Source organism: Clupea harengus, chromosome 15 (genome assembly GCF_900700415.2).
Source record: "Clupea harengus chromosome 15, Ch_v2.0.2, whole genome shotgun sequence".
In the NCBI taxonomy this organism is placed as follows: domain Eukaryota; kingdom Metazoa; phylum Chordata; class Actinopteri; order Clupeiformes; family Clupeidae; genus Clupea; species Clupea harengus.
Genome location: NC_045166.1, coordinates 25,243,616 through 25,263,972, shown reverse-complemented (window position 1 = coordinate 25,263,972; position 20,357 = coordinate 25,243,616). Strand labels below are relative to the sequence as shown.

The window sequence follows — 20,357 nt, the reverse complement described above, 5'->3', positions numbered from 1 at the left end:
GGAAACCGGATTTGTGTAAAATTAAATATCTTTATTTGAACCACTCTCATAGCAAACATACACATTCTTTGTAGCATGATATTCTCGGTGTTGGTGTGTTATAGAAAATGCTGGAAGAAAATATACAAAACATTTACAGACTATTTGGATTGCGTGTCTCAACAACAATTATAAAAAATACATAAAAAGTTGCATTGTTCGTTTGCACTGAAGTGTTGAGGTTTAAACGTCCAAAATAAATGAAAATATGACATTAAGGCAATATTAAAAAGTTGTAAAAATGGCTTTAAAAGTCTTTTTCATAAGACCACTTCAAACATATGTGTGTTACACTGGAATAATGTGGTTAAATGACTTTGTTCCTCTCTCACACCAGCATCCTTAAAACACATTGTTAGCTGTCTTCCGCAAATGCCAGGCAGAGACCACTAGGCATTGTCTTTCTCAGAGGTAGGCTTTTTTGTTGGCAAAAGGCAGAAGCCATTATATTTAGCTAAATCTGAGACTTATTTAATGGGGGCCACATGAAATGCAATTGTCAGGGGAGAACTCGGTAACAGTTACATAACAACACTCTTACAGTTGATCCTTAAAAGGACTCCCCCAGCTGGCTTTATAACAAGCTCCTCTCTTGTAGCCTTTGGCAGTTTGGTCGATGGTGGAATGCTTCAAAAACTGTCTGGGTCTGTGCGCTCAGCTGTGTCTTCTATGGCACAGAAAAAAACCCTCAGAGTGTCTGTTATTTTGTTCCTGCTTGTCATTTTCACTCCACAGATGTCAACTCTGCAGCCTAGCGCAGGCCAAATATGGATGGGAGGAGGACAAAATAAACAAGGCTAAAATGGAAAAGAGGAAGTAGTAAAGGTGTCATGACAACAAAGGCCTAGAAAGCTACCAACCACTGATTTTTTTTACCGCTTGTTTCAAAAGTAGCCCAGTAAGCAATGTTCTTTGAACAAATCTTGTTTTCTGTCCTTTAAAAAAAAAAAAAAAAAAAAGAAGAAGACTCTTCCCCCAGATTTGTTTTGAACTTTGACATTTACCAGCTTCAAAGACAACTCATTCTGCAGCAAGGACCGCTGGGGAGGGGTGTTGGCGAGACCTCAAGGCCAGATTTCGACGCTCAGCCCCATGGTCATCAGTGTTTGATGAATGCCCAGTCAGTGAGGAGGACAAAGTGGACAAGTGGTATTTTGCTGCACAGCATTTCTCCAAAGGACGGCAGTATCGTTTATTTAAAAAAATGAAGGAAAACCTCAATCCCTCCTTGAACCATACATGGCTACAGTACATACATTCTTTGAAATGTGTCTTAAATCATCACACCGACTTCAGAAAATAAACTTTTTTCATTCCTTTTTTTACAAAAAAGTATGAACCTGTCTTCTATTAGAGGACCGTAGCAGTGAAAATACCTTCCCTCTTCCCACTGCACCGTGCCCGGATTCATTTTATGTCAACTCTTGGTATCCTTGCCAACTAAGATGGTGCTCCCATATTCAACACCACCTCTGAAGTTTAATGTTTTCTTTTTCTTTTTCTTTTCTGGGGATCGTTTGTTCATGTCTGTGTCTCGTCATCAGACGTCCTTCTCCTCGTACAGAAGAACCCCACTGAAGATGGTGAGAGGCTCCACAGAGTGGGCCAGTTTGCCAGTGACAAGGTCAATGCAGACGGTGTCACCTGCCTGCAGGGGCAAGATGATGTTGAAGACCACCAGTGATCCCGGGATGAGACGCGTCTCGGCCATCGGCTTCTCCAGGCCCTCCGTCTGGTAGCCTGCCGAGTCGCCGCGGGCGATGCCTAAGTTGGACTTGGAGAGCACCGCCTCGATCTTCACATTCTTGTGACCCGTCAGGATGGCACTAAAGAAGTACCTGCCATTCACAGGTGCTGTGAACTCACCTGTGAGCGGGAGGAGAGACAAAGGCAAAAAACATAATCAGTAACAGACATAATCATTAACAGACAAAAGTGAGTCTACTGTTGAAAACCACTATCAGCATGGTAAGTATGGTGCAATGGAAAAACAGAGGGTATAGGCTCAGTGTTAAAAATGTTCATGTTGTTTCATCCAAACTATTTTTAAACACAAGCGTAAAATAAAATGGCACAATATATAGGTTTGTTTCTTATGATCAGAGTAACTAATGATTGGTGTGTAAAAACAACACCAAAATAATGTCTTTTATTTATATAGCGTCAAAACAATAACATTGTTTTAAAAAAGTAAAAATGAAGTGACTGTAACATTGAAATTAGATCAGGAAGGGAAAAACGTACCATTTCTTGAATTATATGCCTTTCCCTCATTGACCAGGATCCTATCAAAATGATGGTGCCGGCCGTATTTTGAGGTCGCGTCAGGGCAGCGGAGAAAGACAGTCTGGGTACATGCGCGTCTTCTCCAGGTGGACCTGGTGGACAAAAAACACGTTAATTATGGCTTTTCTAATTAAGCTCGAAATATATAATGAAAATAAACTGGAATTTATGTAAATAAGGAATGAAAATAATAAATCAACTGAAACATACCTTCTTCACCCCTCAGGCCTGAAAAAAAGAAAAATAGTATTAAGTTTTATGTCAATTTTATCTATTCTACTGTATGTCAACACCCTGTACACTCCCGACTGAGAAGGAGGTGGAGAGGAGATCAGACTCTACAGCTGAATGCCAAGAAAGGGGAGGAGAGCTGGGACTAAATAATGCATAGGAGACTGTTACAGAAGTGCAGGGGGTTCCTGGGTATTTGTCATCTTCAACACACTTCCAGCATTACATTCATGTTACTCATATTCAAACATTTAAAGCAATGCAACATTTAAAATAATGCACTTCAATTAGGAATACAAAATTAGACAGAGTTTATATGTAAGCACAACATGCTGGTCAATAGCCCTGCTCGTATGCCCAGTCTAGTATGATATGCTGTAGGTAAGAGAAACACACACACATCATATCAGACATATTACTCCTATTATTAAGTAGAGCTTTGTTGTCATCTTGATGTATTAAGATGTTTGTTTTAAAGATGTATTTAGTCAGTGTAATAGCTTCATAAAAAAAGGTTTATTTTTACCTGGTGGTCCCATTGGCCCTTGTAGGCCTATTTTTCCCTGGGGTCCCTCACGTCCTGGTAGTCCCCTTAGACCAGGGAGCCCCTGGTACCCTCTCTCTCCCTGTTTTCCTGGAGGTCCAGGAGGTCCTGATATGAAACATAAACACAGTCACTCTACTTTTAGAACATGTTACAGGTCAAGTGACTTTAACCCCGGGGTGTCTTATAGTCATTATAACACAACATCACCAAGTGTTTGGGCTTTGTGGTGTGCTATCGGGTCATTTTTGGATGCCTTTTATATCTTTTGTATCTCTCTGTAGCTAGCTTTGCGTTGCTATGATACAGTGACTACCAATATCCTATGGATTGATGCTGATTAGGCACACCCCTTACCCCATTTGAATCCAACAGAACATACATACATCAAAGTTTGTAATGAAAACAACCTTGTGGAAATCTGCTTATGTTTTTAATTCAAAATGTTTATTTTTCTAAGACTTCTGGTATTAAGTCTCAAAATGCTAAATAAACTCTTGAACTCGAACCTGACCTTAACATCGCTGAGGCATGTTAGTATTATTATCATCTTGTTATGATTGACTTCATTTCTATGAGCCAACAGCTAAAAGGAAATCCTGAGGATGCAAATGTACATGCACACCCAACTGACTTTCACTCTCCATACAAACAGAGACAAACACATTTGTTAAAACACACACCCACCCTCCCTCTCTCTCACACGCACATTTTTTTTACTCACAGCATAGATCACTCACCAACAAAGTCCTGATCGGCGAAGGCCTGGAAGTCGCCAATGACGCGGTACACGGTGAAGTTGAGGCCTTGAAACTGGTCATGGATGTTTTCCAGGCCTATGCTGTGGCTTTCTATGGCCTCGCTGTGGGAAAGCACAGTGGCATTGAGCCCATTGACACACTCCCACAGCCCCGAGACGTGTCTGTTCAGCCCGTCCTTGATCTTCTGCAGGCTGTCCGAAACCACGTCCAATCGTCCGCACATGTCCTCCATTTTGGTGACCCTCTTGTCCAGTCCTTCCTCGGAGCGCCGGCAGTCTTCCATTTCGACAACCAGATTGCTACCGAAACGTTTGATCTCACCGCCTAGGTTGTGGAAGCGCAACTTGCTGTCCTCAATGTGCTCGTCCAGGTCTTCCTGCAACCTGTCAATCTCTGAGATGATCTTGTCCTTTGTGTTTCCCAGGTCACTGATGGTACCGTCGTGCTTGTGGACGGTGCGGCCAAGCCCTTTCAGTGTGTCATTGATGGAACTGAAACTGTGGATGAACCCGGAAATTTCTCCTTGAATGGACCTCAGGTCCTTGTCTAGATTTCCAGTGATGACGTCATGCCCATCCATGTCCGTCTTACGGGCATTGAGGTCAGTGATGGCCATTCGACACTGTCCACGGCACTTCTCCACATCCTCTTTCAACTTGCCCACTTCCTCTTGCAGGTTGGAGCACACCTGGGAGCAGGTGCTCTCTTCATTGTCCACTCTGTTCCTCAGGTGGGTGATTTCACTCAGCCACCTACCCAGGGCGTTGTTTGTGGCGTTCTTGAAGGCTTGCAGGTCTCTCTCAACTGAACTGCAAACACTGCAGTCCTCGACACTGCGCCCCATCTCCTCCATCTCACTCACAATCCGGTTGAAGTGTTCGCCATTATCCCCAGTCAGGGTTCTGATTCGATGCACATCACGGCCGAGGTCCCGAACACGGTCCATGAGTGAGTCCCCAGATGTGGAGAGATCCTTGAGTCGAGTGTCGAATTTCTTGATGTCCTTCTCATTGGAGATGACCTTCCATTCCAGGGTCTTTACAGTATCTTCTGTCTGGCGACCTCTACCCTGAGGCCCACATGACTGTGTGCACAAACTGATCGCCGACGTTAGTTTGCTGTTGATGACGGATGTTACGTTATCCAGGCGGTTAAGGCGTCCACTGTGGTCATGAACAGTGTCCTGCAAAACCCGCACGTCTGCCTCCACCCTTCCGATCCTGGAGTGATGCTCATCCAGACGGCTGTTGTAGATGTTCCTGGTGTTCCCGAGTTCCTTCTGAAGGGAGTTTCTCAGGTTGTTCTCCGTTTGGGAGCACTTCTGCTCTGCCTTTTTCACCGTTCCATTAACCCGCCTCTCCAGGTCCCGCAGCCGAGTGTTCAGCCTGTCCTCCGTGACCTTTGACCTCCCACCATTCCCATTCGTCCCTTTCAGCTCTTTGTCGATCCGGGTGCGGAGGATGTCATACGTTTCTGACGTGGAGCTCACCTTCCTCTCCACCGCATCCACTCGTCGCTCCAGGTCAGCCAGAGAGTCGCAGCACCCCTGAGAGCGTGTGACCTCCTGTCGGATCACTTCAATCGACTGCTGGTGGTGCTGGTTCGTGGAGCTCAGGAGCTTCTCCAGTGCCCGGATCCGCTCCTGGTCCTCCTGCTGCTGCCGCCTTAGGTCATCCACACCTCCATGGCATGCAGAACACGAAAGCGCCACACGGTTCTCTAACTCCTGTAGGATCTCCTCTTTCAGAGTTCTGTAACGTCCGCTGCCAGTGTCGAGCTCATTGCCACCTCCGTTGCCATTGACGAGGTGGTTGTTGATGTCTGTGAGGGTGCGGTCATGAACACGGGTCATGTTGTCCAGGTGGTCTAGTTTGGCCTGGATGCTGTGGATGGTCTCTTTGATGAGAGGCTGGGCCGCGTCCGCTGGGTTCCTGCCCCCACTCTGGCCCCCCCGACGGGACTCCTCATGCAGGCGTTCATTCATGCCTTGCAGAGTGGACTGCACGTTGTATAGGTCCTTCGTCAGACTCTCAATCTTCTCCTCGAGCTGTCTTACTTTGTCACTGTCTCCTCTCCCTGGACAGATGGTAAGTATTGATGTTAGGCCTGCAATGTTGCAGCTGAATGCAGAGGATTTTACTCTGTAAAATTCTATGTATATGTTGTTGTTGGGTTCTCCTCATTTCTAAGGTTGCTGTTCTTTTCTTTTGTCTTTCCTTTTCTCAGTTTTATTGCTTTCTGTTTGTGTACTATTTTCTACATGTTCTTTTTTGGTGCAACCTTTTAGAAACAGGCATGCTTTTATTGAAACTAGAACTACAAACATTTTAACAGTGTGACATGCAGGGCTGTACCTTCTCCCCCTGTCTGTCCACCTTCTGCGCCATAGCCTGTCTGAGAGGGGTACGTCCCCCCTCCCCCAGTCTGGAGGTCCGTTCCACCACTGGGACCATCGCTGCAGTCATCACCAGAGTATCCATGACAACACTTCCACTCCATTTCTGTCACCATCCTGTAGGCCACTTTGTATTTTGGCCTCCTGTATGTCCGGTACCTATGGATCACAAGCTCACAAAAGTTCACAAGATGGAGCTACCGGGTTAGGCTCAGAATTTGCAGCCTTGGGGTAAAACACGTGTTTCATGTTAATAGATTAAGGCCGAGGCCGTGCTGAATCAATTTACTGAGAAGAGTATTTTTGAAATGGGTCCGTGACCTAACATTTTTTAAAGCCACAATAAAATAAGAGAAACGTTAATGCATTTGCTTCTCGCTTTACAAATATTTTTTATTCTCTTTTGTTCCTGTGGCTGTTATTTCTGGTGCAAACTCTGTTATCTTAAACAGCAATCTGGAACTTTCTTTTCTTTGCAAATAAATGAAACTGTTGCTGTATGATCTCCTTGAGTGTTTGCTTAGCTCTGGTGGAGATCCCAACAAAAGCATTAATTGTAGCTGTTACTATTATTAGTCCATTATTCATAGGCCATCACACTTTGATGTGCCTAGCTTCTGTACCCCGTCAGCCTCTCCAAATATTGTTCTCTCTGTTCATGATGCTTGCAGAGAGTTGATGGATTGGTTCTGACACACACAATGCCATAAAACAATGAGCTTTTATACATCATTAAACTGCTTTCTTTGAGAGCCAGGTAATATAATGGTGTCTTAGTGCATCTGGTTTAACATAAACACTAGCTTTATGGGGTAGCTTTTTTCCAACAACAATCTTACAGAAACAGTCGTTCCCTTATTGCTGTATCAGATTATCTGATTAGAGCAGGTAGCCAGCGATGTTGGACACAAATGTGCTTTGCATAGAACAGCAGTTCTTCACAGACCATTAAGCCCCAGGCCCTGGGAAAAGGGAAATGGGTCCCTCTTAAGTAGAAACAGGAGCAGCACTGGCCAGCCTTGTAGGACGATTCCTGTGGAGAACTGCCTGTGGTGATTGACCACTCCATTCCTAGCATAGCTGTGTCCACATCCAATTCAACATCAAGTCATCCAGGAGACAGAGCAGCAACAACTGAAACATCACACACGAGTGTTCCTCTCCACTTAAAATAGACGAGAAGAATGTGAGACAAAGGCGGTGGTGGTGGTGGTGGTGTGTATGTGTGTGTGTGTGGGGCGGGGGTGACTGAAAATGCGGGCTAGGGGTGATGGAGAAAGATCTACAGGAATAAACATGGAGGAATGGGAAAGAGAATGAAAAAGTGAGTTGTCATGTACTTACGCAACCACGCGGGAACACTGGCCATAGGCACAACGCTGGTAGTCCGGCTTCACATAGGTCTCCACACCATCTTCCATTACGCAGCTAATGGTCTTTGTCACAACGTAGGCGCACCAGTTCCTGCCAAGACAGTCCACCCATGGAAGGGTGTGTTTGTCAATACATTGCCTAGAGTATATTGGCTAGTGTGTACTATGCTATGGTATGGTATGTCATTGTATTGTATGGTGTTTACTGTGCGGTAAAATAGATTTTCATGGTACGTTAGTCATGTGGATTAACAATAGGGCTGATTATGACACAAAGTTCATTATGTACCTTCACTCTCTCTCTCTCTTATAAACACACACATACAGTCTGCCTCTCCCCCACACAAACACACACAGAGTGTGTACAGTCGTGGCATCCCAACTCTTAACTTATTCCCCTTCCCCTGACCTCAGGTGATGGGCAGCTGATTTAAAGACACAGTAGCCCTTTTGTGTTTCCCTAAAGAGAAGTTCTTGTTCCATCATCGTTTTCATATCATAAATTGCCGCCGCCCACCCCGCCCTCTACCTTGCTGGCAAATTACCCACAATTACTGTCAGTGGTCCATACAGCACAAGACAGACGCTTATAACGGAGGATCTGACATGGAATCTCGGAATGTTCAAGAGGCATTCTGCTCAAGGAGAGAATATGGATCCACCACAGCTTCCTTCTTGCTCTTGCTCTCTTATTCATAGATTCTTTGTTGTCTTCCGATTTTTCTGGTGAGGATGAGGATTGTGGTCCGCTTCCCCGGATAATCATTTAAATTTTGTTCCACAAAATATTCTGTTAGCTAGAAAAATAGCCTAGTCAGGCCCAGTGCTTGGGCTCTGTTTGGTCACCCTTTGCCACAATATTCACCCCTTGGGGCACTTGAGCCACCAAATGCAACTTAGTGGTGAAAAATGCCATTTTTATTCCCCCACATAACTGTGTTTCACACAGCACTCAAAAATGGAAAAACAGCAGTAGGCCAAGGACATGAAGTGCCGGCGGTGTCCTCACAGAGCATCCATTTTGACATGTTCTGCTGCTGTTGCTGAGAAAGTCCCAGTAAGCATGAGCATGGAGCTGGTGCATGTCAGCGGGCCTGAGAGTCAGGTTAATCATTCGCTATCGCTGAAGCTGTCAGGGGCAAGAATGTTTTTGGATGGCGCATCAGACAAGGGGGGGGGTTAACGTTCTCACACCATCTGATGGGGAACAGACGTGGGGCGTTCGGGTAAACAGACGTGACCCGTTAACCATGCTGCATCTTTTCAGGGATTCAAATGCTCTCTCTCTTTCTTTTACTCAATCCCTCACTCACTCACTCACTCACTCACTAACTCTTCTGTTCTCCTGAGTTCAGTAGTGCACTGGTGCGGTGCGACTCTGGTCTATGTGGGATTTTAATTGCATGCCAGATTGAGACTAACTGCAAACATGCACATTCAGGTTTATTTTTGGGCTGAAGATAACAGGCATTGTACATATGTGAAATGTCAACATAACCAAATTAAATTTGACCTATGCGATTTTCCGTCATTAAACATTGCAAATCTAACCTCAAAAGATAGTGTTACACAAGCACCTCTGATGTTCTCTTGTATTATGGGTCAGGGTGAGGTGTTTACTGAACTGGTTTACAAATTGGTGTCAGTAGGCTGGTTAGACTAACTAATAACATTGGACTTTGTATTCCTTTAGCACAGTAATCCTATGATTTAAAAGGTGACGTGCGGTGTAAACACTTCTAAATAACTGTGATTCTCCTTTATTTGGCCATAAAGTTGGGTTGTAAGTTGAAAGCATCAAATAAGAACAGCAGACTATATGATGAGACCAACTCAAAAATTCAAGGCTGAGGCCACATTCTCAGGCCGTCAGCGTGGAACTGTACATTCAGAATGCTGGGTAATCCCACAAATAATCCATTAATCCACATAACCCCCGAGATATAACCCAGATGAAAGTCCACTGGGTCTATATATATTATTGTGGAGCACTGGAACCACTCAAAGAGCTGAAGGAACAGATGAGTTCTGACTTTGATGTTTCACGAATATCAACAAACCCTAAACCCGCACTGACATTCAGAAATCTAATCAGAACATCATGGCTCCACCTGCATAAAGAGGGCATGCATTTTAATTGTTGCATTCCTTTTGGGGGCTGATTCTTTCACTCTTGTGTGTGTGTGTGTGTGTGTGTGTGTGTGTGTGTGTGTGTGTGTGTGTGTGTTTGTGTCTGTGTGTGTCTGTGTGTGCACTCTTTTGTGCATGTGCACACTCGTTGTCTCCCTCCACAAAGTTCAAGTACCACCTCCCCCAACGAAAAACAACATTCACAAACCTCAATAGGCCACTTTCATCAACTTAACTGAAGTTCTCAGGTGAAAGACCAAGCGGCTAAACAAATAGTTCTCAAACGCTCCAATTCCACCCAAACCCATCTAGTCCAGTCCCCTACATGCGACTGCCGCACTCTAGTGCCATAATTCACCACAGTCAAGTCAGCCTCAGCCATGTGCAATATATTGACATTCGTATCAAGTGTGGTTGATTTAGTTGCCTCTGGGCAAGCTAAATCAGACATCTCCAGACTGGTGTGGTCCTATTGGCCTCCCTTTCCATCTCATTATTTTTTATGGCACTTTAAAGTAGGCAGCCGAGGGACTCCACCTGCCAGCACATTATTTTATATTCTAATAAAGCACGCTAGTTACCCACATAAAACAGGAAAGCAAAGTCATAACTGCCGAGGTACGATGTGAGGTCTTTACCCCCCAGACTGCAAACAGATCTTGTTTTTAGGAGCTCAATATAAACATGAGGACTCCTCGAGGTGAAAGTCGAGAGGGAGCCCAATTTGGTCAGGAATGCTCAATCGCTCTCAGGATCTTGAGTGAAAGCTATACCAAGTGAGCAAAAAAAAAAAATTGTGGATAACCGCAAAGTCAAATTTATGTATGCGAGTTTGAAAACAACGGCGAGGTCTCCCTCTTTCCCCTATCTCACGCTCACTCACTCTCTCTGTCTCACGCACAGTCCAGGTCTCACTGTGACACAAACACAAATCACACCAATCAATTTAATCATACAAACACACACACACACACACACACACACACACACACACACACACACACACACACACACACACACAGCATCCTTGATTCTGCACTGAGCCTGAGCCTGAATGGCCCAACAGAAAGGTCCTGAACGGCACCCAATGGCAGAGGGGGGTCTGCCAAAGCCGCAGGTCTCCTAAGGCCTACAGATCAGCCTTTGTGGTCCTTTTCAGGAACTCTTATCGTGGTCCAGTTCCCCTCAATCCCACTAATGACAACAGACAGCCTCTTTCATATAGGATGCCAGACCACCACTTGGCTTTTGGGCTTTTTCACGCAAACACACGTGAATGAAAGTTCTGTCACTAACTCCACTCTAATCAGACTCCAGCTGCAAGCTGGGGTAGAGCAGAGTCAAAGGCCTATAAGACTACTTTAATAAATAGAAACCTCAATATGATGTGATCAAATACATCGTACTGATGCATCACCTACATCATACTGATGTACACAAGGAAATGTTATATCTAGAGGAGCAAAGACCCGAGGAACTATTTATGATAAGTTATTTAGGATATACAGTTTGACACAAACAACATTAAATGTGTGTATTGTAAGCTAACACAGATGTTTCAGACCTAGAATATACAGATGCATACGTGAAGCTGACAGAGGACTTTGGATATTTAGGCAGTTCCTCAGAGAAGATATACCAGTAAAGTGTTTATTATGTAATACGGCCTGTAAACATAGGCAGGATGTGTCCACTTTCAATCAATGCTGAAAAACTTGTGTATACTGCATGTTCTTGCATTGATTGACGTGTTAAGAGAACCACCTACAGTCACCTTGTTAGATTGACCTCTGTCTGTTACATCTCCCTGTGGCTATTTTACTTTTCTATATTTCACATAAAAAAAAAAAACAGCTATTAATCAATATGTGCACAAGTACCAGTGACGCCACCTGGCTGGACATTTTTCGGGAAATCATCTTCAAAATGCTCACATTACTGTAACTATGGTCACGGATGACTTTCAGACGGACATTCAATCCAGAACTCTGGATGCAAGTACAGTGAGATTAAAAGACTGCTACAACGTAATATTTCACACATCTGTTAAAACAAAACCCCAACTCAAAGCGAACCTCTCCAAAGCGCCGCGGTGAAGCACCACGGGCCAGCGAATTCTTTCCCTAAACGCCGTACAGACTCTTCCCCCTCTTCACCGCTTACTGGTTACGGTAAGAAGTGCAGCTGAGGACTTTACGACTGGCACAAATCCCAATGGCACCGGTTGAGTCAATCTACCTTGGCCCAATAAACCCAAAAAGGCCAGACCTTCTGCACAGTAGTTTAGTGAAGACATAGCAAGGGGGCAGCGAGGGGGTCAGGGGCTTAAACTGGCAGCACGTGGCTAAACCCCAGGACTATAGCCCTCGGAGGAGGCGAGGTCACCGCTCCAGCGGCACCCCAAGCATACGCACTGTTATATGCACGCTGACAACAGTGGATTACCAGAGGTGACTAGTGAGGTACATTAACCCATGACTATCCAGCATACTTGACTCTCAGTCTTTTATAACACCAGACTATATACCAATAGCGAAAGTAGCCAAAATCTTACGAATATATTGTGCATTAAAATTATAGCCACGAAACACCGCGGGTACTGATTTTGTGATCACTTAGGTTATGTCAGCGCTTGGCAATAGCACTTTTGGTCGGATACAACTCATTATTTTGAAGAGAATAGTCATACCTGTGTCTGCTGGCTGCTCGTAGCCCATTCTGAGCCACAGACCTGAGCTGGCCATGGTCCGCCAGCTGACCGTATCTGGGGCCGTAAGATCCTGCCGCAGACGTACATCCAGGAAAAGCGATAGCCAGCAGCAGGTACACAGCAACTGCCATCGCAACTGCACTCTAAAAACAGACTATATGTACTCCACAGATAAAAAAAACTTTTAACGCAGCTTAGAAAGATGAAGAATAGCCACGGAGTGTGGCAAGACGCCAGGGAAGTCTTGATTTAAAAAAGTTATCCAAGTTTATCCATGGCGCGTCATAAGGTAAAATTTTAGTATAACTCGCAGTATCTGAAGTCAGTGCAGAGTAGAATATCTGAGCGAGCAAGTTCCACCACCTTGACCGACGACATCATAAGTGCAAGTTAAATTTGAGCATCTTAACGGCAACTTCGTGCGTGCGGAGGCATTTCTGGTTGCGACCCTAGCGATGTATCATGATGCGAAGGCAACCTTACCACGGAGGACATCCTTGGCATTTGACAGCCCCCTCATTCCCTCCCACTATTAGCGCGCGCTCTCTCTCCCTCTTTCTCTCTTTCTACTCTCCCCTCCCTCCCATCTCCCTCTGCTATTGAGTCCCGCCGTCTGGTGCTATCTATCAAACGTCAGAATTGGCCGGTGTTTCATAAAAAAAACGAGGAAATTCCCAGTAATTTCTGCTGGCGTTTCTCATCCTATTCTAAAAATACCGAAGACATTTTGTTAATTTTGAGTTTATCGAGAGAGAGAGAGAGAGTGAGTGAGTGAGTTTTTCTTAGGCCAACCCGTTAATTGTGGCGTTACCTTTTGAACACAAAATGTCGCCATCAGTGAAGATTCATCTAATGGAATTATTACAAGCTGTAAAAGCATCTCTGAATCTACAAACTACAGAAAGCCACACGATAATTATTTGTCTAAATTGTAATTGTTTGGTTTGTCTTCACCGCCCATATTTAACTCCCAAATCTCCTCTAATCTGATCTGTCATCCATAACCAGACGTAAGGGCGGACTGATCCTCCTCGTTTGATCTGCAGGAGCTGCGATAGCATCAAGGGACATCAAATTGCTTTGCCTCCCCTCTAGAAGATTTTGACAATAGGATGGAAAAGTCGACTTTAAAGTCACATGCTCACCATTAACAAAGAAGGGTTAGGGAGGAGCACAATAACCACAAGAACATTTGATCCCTATATTTCTCTTTGATAACAGTCATTGAAATAAACTGTTGTGCTGATGTAAACGGTGACATGTTCAGATTGAAAATCTGCCATAGAAAAGTCATCTTTATTTCTAATACAATAGACTATACAATGGTGCCATGATACAATATATTCATCCACTGAATACTGCACAATACTCAAAGTACTACACAAAGCAGTTTAGATAAGATAACATTGGGCAGAGTCATCTTTTAGAGAACAAACGGAGCTACTGTTTGCTGACCATCTGATCGTTCCCTGTAACTGTGTTGCAGCCTTCCTGGTTTCTGAATACAGTCAAGTGGAGTGGCAGAAAGACTGTGGACTTTGTGGTAAGCACCCAGTGTAAATCTCTCTCTCTCTCTCTCTCTCTCTCTCTCTCTCTCTCTCTCTCAATGCTTCACTTGAGACACAGCTGCTAATCTTTTTTCCGTCACTTTTTTTTTTCCTTCTTTACAGCTAACGGGTTTGGATCTACAGCCTTTGGCGGAAAATCAGCATAGAAGCCTTAAATGCCAACTATTAGGCATATGTCCCATTTCAGTTTTAAGATGAGGAAAATCCCGCCCCCATCTGTGTTTTTCTCTCAGTTATGCTTAAATCATGCTCAGGTCCATGTTGATCTACGACTTTAAAATGATTTGGCATATTTGACACATACTTTTCTGTGGAAACTGTGGAAACTGTGTGCTACCTTTTTGGCTTTATGTTTTTTTATGCCTTACACATTTTAAGGCCTTTGAAGTCTAATAAGGTAAAACATCGTATAGTTTATATCTAGACTTTGTACACAAAGTATTCTGAAACTATTATGCAATACAACATGTCAAAAAATCTCATATCCCCAACTATTATTTTGAAACACAAACTATGATTAACTCTCTGGACTTTGCACAAAAAGATTAAAATTCCTTGAAGAACAGTTTATTTCCAGTACAGGGACACACAACACACAACACACGACAAACAAGCAGGCAACTTTCTGCACGCATTCCTTCGCAGTGTGCAGTGTGCACATATGTGGGGGTTAGGCCAGAAAACTCAGTCCAGACACCTGATCACGGCCTGCCCACTACATCACACTTCTGCCGCATTGTGCAGAGGTTATGGTCATTCACAACAGGCAGAAAATGTTTGGGGAATGTTCGCTTTCATGTGGAACCCCCTACGAACACAAACATTCGGCTCTGAGGAGGAGATCAATGCGGCTCTGGCGTGAACCCCATTAGTTTTTATCACAGCAAATTCCACGCTCTCAGCTCCGAGATGAGACGCCTGTTGGTGATGCCTGTGTTTGTTGACATTCCTTTGGACTTGGCCCAGTGGTTCACCAATCGGGGGAAGAGGTGGAGAGAGAGAGAGAAGGAGGGAGGGAGGGAGGGAGAGAACAGGAGCGAAGGATGGGGAGGAACGCAGCTGATATAATGTATGAGAAAGAGAGAGAAGTAGAGAATGAGAATGAGTGAGAAAGTGAGAGCAGGAGAGACTGCGGGAGGCGGGGGGGGGGGGGGACGCCATGTTTTCTTTGGTTTACCATACCGCTGCTCTGTTATTGTTTAGGTTGTGGTGACTCCCCCAGGATGTGTGCACTTGCGGAACGTTGCCACCTTTAATTGAATTTTCGTCTTTACGAGATTTGTCTGCTGTCACACCAATAAAAACGTTAATTTCATCTCATTAATTAAGATCTGTGGAAGTACATAGGGGGAGCTGTGGATTGGGAAACAGGAAAAACAAACTTGATTAGAACCACACTGAGCATATCACTGACCCCTAATTCCCTTGCAGCGTCCCCACTCACATTCCAAAAACAGTTAACATAAATACATTCAATCAAGCAAAAGTGACAGCCGCACTCCCCTGCAAAAAAGCATTGCACTGAACAGCACTCTTGGTCTCTTGGCCACCCCTTTGGCCGCAATCTCTGCTAAGATTGGCACAGACCCTTGTTTTCAACTATAAAAGGATTCTTTTTCCTCTTGGTTGAATTGTAAATGGGTTTAAAACTCTTATTAAGCATGGGATTACCCTGAACCTGTGACATGACTGATTAAATGCCCAATAAACGAGAGCTTGTAAAGTGATCAGTGATGTTTGCATGATTGGATTATCTGAGGCTTTTCATTTCTGAGGAAAACATAAGCTATTAGTGTCAGAAGTATACTGGGGCTGGATTGAGCAGAGCAAATTAAGTGAGTTAAAGCAATCCACACAACCGTCTCGGTTACTTACGTAACCTCGGTTCCTTAAGCAGGAACCAGATATAACAAAGTTGGCGTGTACAGTGTTACCTTGGATTGATTGTCTTGCTCAGTTTCTTTCCAAGGCAGATCTGAGGGCGCGTAATGATATTATAGTACTCCTGGCAGGCGGGGCCAGGAGCGCGCGCTGACAGATCTCGCGGCCTTTCAGGCGTGAATAGATAAATGCTTCGATTTGTACCCCACGACTGACGTCATGTACCATACTGTTATATCTGGTTCCTGCTTAAGGAACCGAGGTTACGTAAGTAACCGAGACGTTCCTTATCGCAGTTCACTGCGATATAACAGTATGGGACCCTATACATTCCCGCGTGATAATACAGTGGCAGCCAATTACACACACCAGCTTTACTGAAGCCTTTGCCCTCATAGAGGTTCATACGGCCGCTGACGGTGAACATATTAACAGGGCAACCTTTGTCATAGGCGGCAAGGATCGCGATCCTGCGCCTGTAGGAAACCACCCTGGAGTGTTTCATGTGCAACAAACATGTAGACACTGATGAACACACTTATCATATACATCGTTCTCAGGTCAGGGGATTCAGAGATCGCTTGCCTGCAGAACACCATGAATTTAACAGGGCCACCTTTATCATAGGCGACAGGAATCAGTGATCCTGCGCCCGTAAGAAAACCCTGGGATGTTTCATGTGCAACATAACATGTAGACACTAATGAACACACTTATCATATATATCGTTCTCAGGCCAAGGGATTCAGGTTCAGCCACATCTAACATATAGAATCTAATGAAAGTGTGGCGAGAACTCCAGCTTGCAGCTCTGCAAATATCTTCCACTGAGACGCCCTTTAGTAAGGCCCAGGAAGACGAGACCCCCCGCGTAGAGTGCGCATGCAACTTCTCCGGGGGATCTAAAGACAAGCTCTTATAAGACAACACGATAGCCTCTACTATCCGACGGGAGAGGCTCGGTTTTGATAGAGGTCTGCCTTTTGCACGTGCACCGAAGCACACGAATAGCTGATCTGACTGTCTGAAAGCTCTAGTGCACTCTGCGTAACAGCGGAGAGCGCGCACTGGACAGAGCTTATTCAAACGTTCCTCCTCTGCTGACGCAAAAGGAGGAGGCGAGAAAACTGCCAATTCAATCACCTGATTGCGGAATGGGGTTACCACCACTTTAGGTGTGTAAGCAGCATTAGGTCGCATAACCACTCTGTCACCAGCGATCGAGAACTGAAGGCACGATGGACTGACTGACAGGGCTTGCATGTCACCAAAGCGTTTTGCTGACGTTAACGCCAGCAGCAGCGCGGCCTTTAAAGAGACAAACTTTATGTCCACTGTCTCCAGGGGCTCGAACGGAGGCGTAACACCACCAGCAGATCCCAAGAGGGTATGAGGTGTCTCTCTGGCACCCTGAGCCGTCTCACCCCCGCCATAAAGCGTGACGCTAGCGGGTGACTGCCAGGAGAACTGCCATTAATGCCTGCGTGGCAGGCTGAAATGGCAGCCATGTACACTTTGAGAGTAGAAGCCGCCTTCCCCTCATCAAACAACTGCTGTAGGAATTCTAGAATAACGCCCAGCGCGCAGTTAATGGGGTCGTGCTGACGCGCAGCACACCACCGCTCAAAACTGCGCCACTTCAGCGTATACAGAGCCCGTGTTGATACAGCTCGGGCACTCTGTATTGTAGCCACCACCGCGTCCGACAAGCCTGACGCTATGAGCCTGCACCTTTCAGGTGCCAGGCTCTGAGACGCCACCACTCCGGATGGGGGTGCCACACTGTCCTGTGCGCCTGCGATAGGAGGTCTCTCCGTAGAGGCAGCTCCCAAGGCTGCTGCACTGACATATTGACCAGATCTGCCGCCCACGGCTGATTGGGCCAGTGGGGGGCTATCAATATCAATTCCCTGCCCTCGTCCGCAATCCTGCACAGCACCTGCTGGAGGAGCGGGATCGGGGGAAAAGCATATAGGGGTAGAGCTGGCCACTGGTGGCCCAGCCTAGTGGGGGATCGTCGCCCCCTAGCGAGAACCAGAGCGGGCAGCAGGTGTTCTGCCTGTTCGCGAACAGGTCCACCTGCGCCTTGAAAAAACGCACCCGGATCTGACCTATCACTTGTGGGTGAAGGCACCAGTCTGCTGCTCGAGGATCGCCCCTCGATAACAGGTCCGCACCATAGTTGAGGTGACCTGGTATATGAACTGCCCTGAGGGACAGGACGTGCCTCGCTGCCCACAGGAGCAGGCGAGTCACCCAATGGTGTAATGACGGGGAGCGCACTCCGCCCTGGCGATTTATATACGCCAAGGTCGCAGTGTTGTCCGTCCTCACTAGTACATGCTGACCACTCAGCCTGGGCAGAAAGTGTTGTAGAGCTAGGACTACTGTTCGCAGCTCTAACACATTTATGTGAGACGCGGCCTCTGTCACAGACCAGAGACCGTTCACGCCTCTCCCTTCGCAGACAGCTCCCCAGCAAACCAACTTGCCTGGGGCAGAGAACGCTTTTTTCTCTGTTTGTAACAAAGCCCAGTCGATACAGGTGCGCCACCACTAGATGGCCATCCTGCACTGCTGCAGCCTTTGAATGAGAAGCAATTAACCAGTCGTCCAAATAATTGTAAACGCGTAAGTCGCGTAGACGTAATGGGGCGATAGCTGCCTCTACGCACTTTGTAAATACCCTCGGCGCTAGGGACAGGCCGAAGGGGAGTGCGTTGAATTGGTACGCTATTCCTCCGAACGCAAATCTCAGATATCTCCGATGTCTGTGGTGGATCGGAAAGTGGAAATAAGCGTCTTTTAAGTCTATCGTGATAAACCAATCGTTTGGCCTTATAAACTGCACAAGCCTGCGTGGGGTCAACATTCTGAACCGTAGCGGCATGAGTGCTTTGTTTAACACACGTAGATCTAATATTGGCCGATAATTCCCGTCTCTTTTGGGTACGAGGAAGTAACGGCTGTAGAAGCCTGCATTTCTCTCCTTGGGAGGGACTCTGCTTATAGCCTTCTTTCTGAGCAGGGAGATAATTTCTTCCCGTAGGAAGTGAGACTGTTCTCGCTGCATCACAGACTGTATCACTCTGCTGAATGGTGGAGGGGAACGGGCGAATTGCAGCACGTAACCCTTTGTGATCGACTTTAGCACCCATGGTGACACTGCGCATGCGCGCCAACTCTCCGCACAACCAGGGAGGTTGTGCTCTGAGTTGAATTTGTCGGGGACTAACCCGCTCATGGTCAATGAGTCTAAGCCTAGATCTACACCCACTCCGCCTAGGGAGGGAGACGAGATCTGGGGCTGCCCCCTCATGTTTTTGAAAAAAAATTTGGGGGTGCGATTGCACTGTGTGCATCGCGGGGGGAGTTACATAAGCATGCCTGGGCACTGCGCCATCTGGGACAGGAGTTAGGACATATGATTGTGGTGCTTGTGAAAACCTGCTTACCGTGCTGGACATGATTTCCACATGTGAGCGACGGGCTGATTTCTGTGGAGGCGGTGTGGACTCCACCGCTCCCCCCTGTGTGACGAGTGGCTGACTGTCACGATCAGGAAGCCTGAGGTCTCCCTCTGCCTCGCCCGCGGCGAGCGGAGTGCTGCCGCGGAGCCTGGGCTGCGCCCTGGGCAGGGCGCGCAGCTGGTCGCTGTGCTGCAGGCTGCGCTGGAGGGCGGAAGGGTTGTCTCTGCCAGCCTCGCCCGGTGGATACCTTTGCTGGAGGCGCTGGCGAGCGGAACCCGCTTCTCTTCCGGCCCGGTGCGGGTGTGGTGTGTCCTGAGGAGGACGTCTCACCCGTGCCACTAGAGCGAGGCATCCAAGCCTGGAATACCTCTCTGCTCTTCTGCTGTTCTTCGAACTTGGCAGCCATTGTGACCACTGCCTCCCCGAAGGCGCCCTGGACAGAGACCGGGGCGTCGAGGAGTGGTGCTTTTTCTCTGTCTGACAGCTTAGCCAGTGATAGCCACAGAGACCTCTGGGTAGCCACCGCGGCACCCATCACCCTCCCCAGTGCCTGTGCCGTGCACCGAGTTAGTCTGAGCGACAGATCCGTCGCGCGACGGAGTTCTGCCACAGACGGGTGATCTTCCCCCAGCGACAAGGCAAGCTCAGTCAGGAGCTGCAGCCAAGCAACCTGCAGCCAAGTAGGACTTCTCTGCCAGCTGAGCCTGGTATCTGCCCACCCGCGTGGGCAGGAGAGGCTTCTGGCCGAGACGCATCGTGGGGGATGCAGACGAGAGGTAGCCCGCTACTGCATCCTCCACCTGAGGAAAGGAGAGGTAGCCCCTCTCCTTAGCCATGTGGAGCTGCATGTAGGGCGCGAACCCCGGCACCGGGGCTCGGCCCGAGTAGGGTATCGCCCATGTCGCCTGCAGTTCCTCGTGCACCTCCTCGAAAAAGGGGATGCAGCTGGGAACTGACGCGGCGGAGCCA

The 20,357-nt window shown here is 46.7% G+C and overlaps 1 protein-coding gene across 1 annotated transcript; it reads right to left on the bottom strand.

Moving 5' to 3' along the window:
• Positions 1-16: 16 nt before the first annotated feature.
• On the bottom strand, positions 17-12,998 carry emilin1a (elastin microfibril interfacer 1a). The gene is given in 8 exon segments (XM_042709901.1): positions 17-1,905; positions 2,284-2,334; positions 2,337-2,417; positions 3,083-3,208; positions 3,841-5,937; positions 6,216-6,415; positions 7,601-7,720; positions 12,449-12,998. Coding segments are annotated over 8 exon segments (3,153 nt in total). The 5' UTR covers positions 12,601-12,998; the 3' UTR covers positions 17-1,579.
• Positions 12,999-20,357: the final 7,359 nt, after the last annotated feature.